Here is an 8,932-nt window from a genome sequence, read left to right on the forward strand (position 1 = left end):
AGGTTATTTCCTGCATTACCAATGATTGCCTTTCATGGACCCAAGACTTAAGGATTTAAAAAAAAAATAACACAAGAAATTCTCAAGTATTCATGTTTGAGAGAGTGTGTGTGGCAGGACTGGGTACTATATTAACAGTGACTATGCACATGAACAGCTAGGGGACCACCTTCTGCCACTATTGCTGGCAACTAGGGACACCAGAAGAACTGACACTGAAAATAGTCCTGTAGTTTAATGGGTGTCCCTCATGGCGATACCCCAACACTTTCATCTGCAGACTTGGAATGTTGTCAACTTAGAGGGCCACTGGGAGTTTATCCTGGCGTAGAAATTGTCTTCAATCGTGTAGACTATATCTTCGGTGGGGAGTTGCAGTGTACTTTCGAAAGCTTCATTCATATAAGCATGGAAGACGACTGAGCTGAAAAGAGAGTTGTTGAAAAAGATTAAGAAGGTCACTTTTCAGGTCGGAGCAGAGTTTTCGCTTCTGATTCAGTAAGACTGGGTATTCATGAGTGCAGGAGCCCCATCCCCAAAAACTGTAACAGGAAGTGAATAGCACCACACAGGGACCCGTTAGTAAAATCATAGAGGCATTTGCTTGATAAACATCAGACACAGAAAGAAACATTTAACAAAGAAAGTTGATATTGGCATCTATTACTCATGTAATAGAACACAAAAGTCAAATATCTAAAAATACAGATACCTAACATCATAGGGAGTAACCTAATCAGGCTGTGCATGTGGGAACTGGCCTAAGAGCTGCATGACTGCTGTATTTACAGCTTAGGACTGTGGCCCTTTAGAAAGGGTTAGGAGGCCTGGTGACCTATGCTGGATCCCTGGACCCACAGAAAGGCAGAAGGCGCGAACCAGCTTCACAAAGTTGTTCTCTGACCTTCACAGGTGCCATGGAACCTGTGTGTGTGTACACAAACACACCACCACAACCTCCTACCACAACAAAAGATAAGTAAGTATTGTTAAAAGTGCTTTTAAAATCTACATAGCATCTTCACACTCCAACACTAACATAGACGGGAAATGTGTAAAGTAACGAAGCAGGGCTTTTCCACAAGGGCTGGTGGTCTGGGAAACGGTTGCAAAGTTTACTCGTGTACACCACACGCACAAAATCATCAGGCACTGTAGGGAGAAAAACTAATGTTGGGAGAGAACTACTAGCGCTTCAAATCTGGCCTTTCCTGTTAGATGAGGAGAGGTGGTTACACTGATAGTCACAGTGGACTGCTATGTGAGCTTCTTAGAACTCATGAAGCAGCAAATCAGAGAAGAAAACAGGCTAACTTTAACTCATGGGTAGTGTTTTGGCAGAGTGGAGTTTTGTTGTCTGAACACTGGCCATCTCTACAACTGCAGTGTAGAACCAATCAGTCACATCTCTACTGTTGAAATGTAGAACCAGTTAGGCACATGAAGAGTATATTGCTGTCGTTTACAAAGAAGATGGGACCAAGTTTTTCTTTGTGCATCACATGTACAAGTACGGAAACAACTTAGGGTCAGAAAGGTCAGATGAGCCAATGTGACAACTGACAGAAAATGGTCTTGGACTTTCTCGTTTTGATCTTCATTTTTGTATTATTGTGGGTTTTATCTGGCTCTTCTTCCCTTCCTTCCTTCCTTCCTTCCTTCCTTCCTTCCTTCTTTCCTTCCTTCCTTCCTTTTTTCCTTCCTTTGAAAGGAGAACAAAGCATTGGGTGGGTTGGGAAGTGGCATGACCTGAGAGGAGTTGGTAGAGGGAAAGGAACATGATCAAAGTATATATGAAAAAATAATTAAGATAAGTAAATAAAAAAGAAGGGGAAAGAATGGGAGAAAGAGGAGGAGAAAACGAAAAGAAAGAAAGGAACAAGGAGAAATCCACAGGATTACAAGCTTCAAAGCAATCGACAGAGCGTGACAACTTACACCTCTGGCTTCCTCTTCTTTCTCGTATGTCTGCACTCTGAAATGGAGAGGGGCAGTTAGGTGGAGTTAAATTGAACATGTCATCAATAACATTCATGATCTTTTCTTCTAAGCAAAACTATTGTTTCTGTTTATAATTGAATCATTCCCTGGTAAGGTGGGAAGGTCATCTGTTCCTCCACCACACAGAAAGTCTCTCCTCTGCCTTTTAGGTTTGATGCACTCACACAGATACCATTCCTAACGTGCTAGAATGGCATTGGTAAATTCTTCCCCTGAAAGAAATGAAGTCTGGGGTTTGAAACTGGCTGCTGGAGATAAGCTTAAACACCGACTCCCCGAGTGACCTGAGACACAAGGTCCTGCTAATGGTTTCTTCCATCAAGGACCGTTTAAAAATGTCACTATAATGGCTTTGGTTCCTTCCATACTGTTCTTCAGAAGTATGAACCACTAAAATATCGCTTACTCCCCACTTGCTGTTAAAGACCTTTGACTCCCAGTAGCCACCCTCAGGGGAGAATAAACAGCTTTGGGCTAAGAAAGTGAACATATTTATAGTATTTTACACAATTTATACTCCCCCTTTTAAAACATTATCTTGCTATTTTATTCCAAGCTAGTCACAACCTATGATTCTTCTATAACAGTAGTCTGCATCCTTGGATTATAGGTGTACACCCAAGAGTCAGCTTAAATAATCATTACGAATAACCAAGTTCTAAATATTAGAGAGAAACTTCCTGATATTTGACACATGTTCTTATTCCCAAATTTCTAAAGAGTCATGTGAAACAGGTCAGTAATGAGCTCATGTGTGGTATCTTGAAATGACAGTGACTGACATTCTTATACAGGGAGTGGGCTAGACAGACAGAAACGCCTGTGCATTCCCACAAACCCTGTAGGAAAGGGCCAAGCAGGCCCGAGTGCCACTGTCGAAGAATTCTGTTCAGGGGTTAGTCATGCAGTTTTCCCTCCAATGCCCTATTTGCCTCTTCTATTAGAAATGTTCCAGAACATTCAACAGTATCATCACAGGGACAAAAACAGATCTGCAGGCTAGAAGAAAACACACTATAGGTCTCACAATGGTCCCTTGCCTGCCAGATCTCAAGCCTGTTTCTTTAAAAACTTATTCTCTCTCTCTCTCTCTCTCTCTCTCTCTCTCTCTCTGTGTGTGTGTGTGTGTGAGATTGTGTGTGAGATTGTGTGTGTATGATTGTATGTGCATATGCATGCATGTGTGTGTGTGTCTGAATATGTACTCTAGAAAGAAAGTGCCTAAATCTAGAGGCATCCCCATGTGAAGGTAATAACAGGCAGTTGTGAGTCACCCACCTAAGTTCTGGGATAGATCTCACATCCTCTATGGTCAACCATAGAGTCAACCACCTAAGTGCTGAAACATCTCTTCAGTCCCAAATTCAATTTCTTTATAGTAAGTGTAATTTTTTTCTCTTGAGGTGGCCAACAATTGAAACATAAAGCATATGCTGTAAACCCAAATACAGAGACAGAAGTCTAAGAACTTCAACACTGGTCTCAGCAACACTGTAAGTTCAAAGCCAGCCTGGGATATATAAGACGGAAGGTTTCAAAAATTACAAAAGAAATAAACCAAACAAACAATCATACTTAGGAAATGAGCCACCAGTATTTAAGCTTTACAAGTTACATGAAACAGGAATACTGATGGCATACTGTAACAGTGTTCACTGAGCATGTCCCAAGAGTTAGAATCTCAGTGCACAGTAGGTCCTGATATCCAGGACCTGATATCCAGAAGGGACTGCAATATGTATCCTGCATTGGGGAACACAGAAAAGAACCCCATGGCATGTGGAGTTCCTTGCAGGCAGTCAGAGTGGCTGAGAGGCCTTGCTCTAGTTCCTTGGTCTGGGAAGTAGACATGAAATGCACTGTCTTCTACCACAGGGCTAGAGAAGACAGAGGAAGTGCCGCCTTGAAAGAAATGTGGGAAGACTCCATTAGGCAAGAGGAGCTGTGGAGTAAGCATTTTCTTACAGTCAAATTCTGTGTGCAGACACGACTCTCCCTAGTCACTGCTCTGCTTTGTATGACAAGTCTCCTAGACTGTGAGGCCGAGCTCTGGATACTCAAAGGCAGGAACAGGACCTCTTTGCTTTACAGTTTAAGGCCCAGCAGGACCCCACTTTGCTCAGTGGATTTAAAGTGGTTTTTCACTATGCCACAGGTATAAAAGATTTTGCTCTGCCAAAATTCCTTGGATTGTGTGACCATTTCCCAGGGAGACCCATTCCCATCCCTAACAATGAGACCTTGATAAAGCTACTCACTTAAGATCATCAGGATGCCTGTGAGAAGCAACAGCCCAACAGACACGGAGATTCCGATGTAGAGGCCCTTAGTGGGGATCACCAGGGGGAGTGGTGTGGGGATCTCTTCCTAAGGAAACATAAGTTATTGAAGAGATGCCAAATGAGGTGAGCAGAAAACACTGTAGACCTCAACCTAGATTCTTTCCCTCCATTTTCTGTGGCTAATCTAGAATATGCAAGTATGTGTGTGGAGTGTGCACCTTGATTCCCAGCACTTGAGAGGCAGAGGCAGAAGATTATCTGAGAGTTCCAAGACAGCCTGGTCTACATAGCAGTTCTGGGACAGCCAGGGCCGCATAGAGAGATCACGCATTTAAATAAAATGCAATAGAACACACAAGTAAACCAAACAACTTCAGCTGGTACTAAGTTGTTCAACTCCAGAAAACACAAACTTCAAAGTGTCTAGGAGAAGAATGAAAATGTTTTCTCTGTGGTTTGAGGTGACATCATGGTTGCATATCTTGTGAGTGATTTTATCTGCATTAATATTCAGTAGGTTATTCCTCTATTGAGAAAAACAGTGGCTCCTTTCTCCATTGATGTTCTGATGTTCCCAGCCTGTGCTCAGCTCCTGAGACTGGTCTTTCCTCAAAAATCATAATTGTCTTATAAAATTCTGGACTCTATGTTTTTCTTTTTTTTCTTTCCTTTTTTCTTTGTTTTTGTTTTGGTTTTGGTTTTTGAGACAGGGTCTAACTTCTCACTACATAGTCACAGCTCTGCTGAACTCACTGTATAGACCAGGCTGCCACTGAACTCACAAAGATGGGCCAGACATTACCTATTTATGGCTGGGATTAAAGCCATGGTCCACCATGCTCAGCAAGATCTACAGCTTTTAAAAAAAAAAATACTCAGAAGAAACTGCTCCAACGCAGACTGATTACCACTGTGTGATCACACAGAAATGCAAAATCTCCCTACTGCCCTGGTGCAGGGGATCAGGGATCAGCACACACTGGGGATAAGCCGGAGACAGCTGAGCAGCAGGTGAGACTCCTCTAATAGCTTGACACTAATCTACTAACTGTAAACAGAGACCATGGATGGTTTAACTGCAAGGAAAGGGAGATCAGAGACCAGGTCTTTTTCCATGTATGAGCCTCGTCTCTGGAGTCACAATCCAGGCTCCTCTGTTTAGTCAGGGAGACCATAGAATTGTTAGCTAAGTTCTGTGAGTGCTGTCTCTACGTCCTCAAACATGTTCAGTGGATTCCTGGGAAAGGGATTCTCAGGTCCTTCTTGACAAACACTGTAGGTATATAAAGTAATATGTGTTGGTTTTGAGACAGTATCATGTGTATATAACTGACCTGGTACTCACTATGTAGCCAATACAATGAACTTTGGGTCCTCCCGCATACACCTCCTGAGTACCTGGATCACAGGTGAGTTCATCATGCCTTCATAAACATTTACTTCATAACATTTTCCCGACTATGAATGGCAGCAATGGCTATTCTTTCTCATACATCTTCAAATATTTTTTTCAACTTTTTCATGAGCTGAAGTCTAGAAAGTTGATCTACAGGTTCCGGGTGTGTGCTGCTATTGCTAGGAACACCTGTAATCCCAGAACTTGAGAAGTTGAGACAAGAGGGTCAGGAGTTCTTGATTATTCTCAACTCCATGGAGAATTCAAGGCCAACCTGGTCTCCAGGAGACCCTGTCCCAAAAACAAGCAAATCAAAAACCTAGACACAGCACACAAGCACACAAGGTGTGTCTCTGTGCACTGTTCTCAATGCACCTAGAGTCAGATTGACAGCTTCAGAGTCCAGATCTGCTAGTTCTTATTTTGACTTTAATTCTAAAGTATTTCTTCTTGCTGGTAAAGCTGACTGTTCTGCAGTTAACCGAGCTCAGGTACGACTACAACATGCAAGGTTGTGCTAAACACAGCACAAGTCTGTTCAATTAGCAATCTTTTTGACATGGTGTGATGGCTTCTGATATTGTACTAGTATATGCAAATACGGTATGCTAATTTAGCCTCCTCTAGTTAATTCATTCCCTTTATTTTAATGTAACTTTTAAACATAGAAAATGAATCAATCAATCTCTCTATGTGTCCTTGCATCCCTCCATTGCTTGTAAAATGTCACTTATTGGGCATCGCAGACAAACTTGCCCATCAAAATAAACTTGACACTCTTTTTAGAGTCAAATTCTTCTCTTATTTTCATGGGATTTATCGTATGTATAATATTGCCTTGGTCTCTCTTGGGTTGTTGAGACAAGTTCTCACGGTGGACTCAAGCTGACCTTGTAGTCCAGGCTATCCTCAAATTAGTACCTACTGTGTCAGCTTCCTGGATCCTACGCTAAAGAAGAAACAACTATGCTCGCCTCTTTCTCTCTTCTATTTCTTATTCTTCTTTTGAGACAAAAGTCTGTAAATTGATTTACAGTGTCTCTAAGGGCAACATGATTCCAGGAAGATAGAAGAGAATCTCGTTATTGAAACAGGGAAGGATTTGCTTACAGTGTGATTATTCCAAGGGAGATGTGAAGATGTCACAGTTTCAGTGTAAACTGTTCAAAAAGAATGAAAATTGTCATTAGAATAATGTTATACGTTCATTATACACACTACACATATTCATACCAACTTCTATGGAGGATTAAATGTTAAATAACATGATCAAAAACTATAGCATCAGACTAAATATCGGTATTTTGTTAAATTTATCTAGAAAGTTGTATATCTTAATGTTTCTGTTTCTCTCTCTCTCTCTCTCTCTCTCTCTCTCTCTCTCTCTCAATAATCCATATGCATGCCCAGGTTGTCTATAGGACGGAGTATGGCTGTCCAGTTTGCATGGCACATAGCTGCATATGCAAAGGAAGGAGCAAGTTTTGCATCGGTTATTCAATATCTCATGGAAAACATTTTGGCTCATATTTTTAACATCAAATCGCTTTTGAATGGGTTGTTGATGAGAGTAACTTCTGAATAGTGACAATGTTATCTCTTTAAATAAAACACATACAAAAGAAAAAAATTAGGTGAAGCAGAGCACTTAGGTTTGGAACAGCCTAAGGTCCCACCTTCTCTCTACTTTCATATTAGCTGAGATTCTAAGTGCACAAAGGCCAAACACACACTGAAACATCAGGATGACTCTACTCAGAATGAGAGGAACTACCATGACATCCGAACAGCTGTGCGTTCTTATCTAATGTGTCAGTTTGCCTTGGCCTGATCAGAATTGCTTCAGAAATCACCTGTACTATCACTCACAGTGGACGTGCCACATATGATGTGAGGGTTGGGATTTCGTGTGGCAGGAGAGTCACTGAGCTTCAATCTGACTTTGGGGTGTTTCTGAGATACCTTTTTTGGAATTCTGTATGTAAAGAATTCTCATCCTGCTGAGTCATAGCGATAAACAAATGGTTTACATCCTAACAGTGGGTGCCCAGTTTCATTTTATTCTTGAAAAAGCACACATCAGATGGTTATACATTTGTAATTTAGCAAATGTCAGAAATATCTGCTGAAAGTGCGTGCGTACACACACATGCATACAAATACACACACACACACTCACACAGACACGATGCCCAAACAGTGAGTGGTACAGCTTCAGGTCTATGGGACTCCCAGTTCCTGCCAAAGCTGGCACTGCCAAGCATGAGTACACGTGGTTAGCCATGGACTCCTGATTCTCACCTTCCATTTTTACTCATTGGGGGTGCACTTCCAAGGAGCCAAAGGCAATGACTAGGTTTAGGAAACATCTACAGTCTAAAGTCTTTTTGTGACCTTGTATCTTAAGCATGACCTTCCAGGTATAAGAAAAAGTGACTCAAATATTAAATAAATATTAAATAAATATTAATTTCAACACTGACAGGCATGGTGGCAAACACCTTCCATCACTTGAAGAGGCAGAAAGACCTCTGTGACTTCAGTCGACATCACGAGATCCATGGCAGCCAAGTTGAAATATTAAATAAATATTAATTTCAACACTGACAGGCATGGTGGCAAACACCTTCCATCACTTGAAGAGGCAGAAAGACCTCTGTGACTTCAGTCGACATCACGAGATCCATGGCAGCCAAGTTGAGATCCTAGCTCAACAAAATAGAATTCAACTAATATCACTCTAGCTGGTCACATGATCATGTCAACTGTCACTGCTTTTCTAAATCTCTGTTTTCCATAAAGTCAGGAACTTGTTCTCCAAACTCAGCCCATGAACCAATCCCCTGATGCAAGCAAAAACTAAGTCTTGAAAAGTTTTCCCAATCTCGAGAGATCCTCACAGTTCTCCAGTGTTTACAGCGGCCTGGAGCAAAATGGGTCCTCTCACAAATCCTTATGTTCTAAAATCCCAATCTAAAATCTAGGGCCCTCTGCAAACTCGGCTTGTAGCCTGGTACTTCAGAGTCCTCTTATTTAAGTGAATACAGGAGAAACTATCTAAACATAAATCTCAGAGCATATACTTTTGTTGTATGATAAGGCCTCTCTTGGGTATATTCCCAAGAGTGGTATTGCTGGGTCCATGGGTAGGTTGATCCCAAATTTCCTGAGAAACCTCCACACTGCTTTCCAGAGTGGTTGCACAAGTTTGCATTCCCACCAGCAATGGATGAGTGTACTCCTTTCTCCACAA

The 8,932-nt window shown here is 41.6% G+C and overlaps 1 protein-coding gene across 1 annotated transcript in view; it reads right to left on the reverse strand.

The window, feature by feature from the left end:
* Positions 1-257: 257 nt before the first annotated feature.
* The window catches only part of LOC126499496 (hepatitis A virus cellular receptor 1 homolog), a 19,787-nt gene continuing 11,112 nt past the window's right edge, over positions 258-8,932 (reverse strand). The window contains exons 3-6 of the mRNA XM_050138728.1: positions 6,790-6,839; positions 4,260-4,368; positions 1,941-1,975; positions 258-441 (exon numbers count right to left, since the gene is read on the reverse strand). Coding sequence (XP_049994685.1) covers positions 271-441; positions 1,941-1,975; positions 4,260-4,368; positions 6,790-6,839 — 365 coding nt within the window. The 3' untranslated portion in view covers positions 258-270. The remainder of the gene's footprint in view (positions 442-1,940; positions 1,976-4,259; positions 4,369-6,789; positions 6,840-8,932) is intronic.

Source organism: Alexandromys fortis, unplaced genomic scaffold, assembly GCF_014885135.2.
Source record: "Alexandromys fortis isolate MF-2015 unplaced genomic scaffold, M_Fortis_MF-2015_v1.1 scaffold_11, whole genome shotgun sequence".
Lineage (NCBI taxonomy): Eukaryota > Metazoa > Chordata > Mammalia > Rodentia > Cricetidae > Alexandromys > Alexandromys fortis.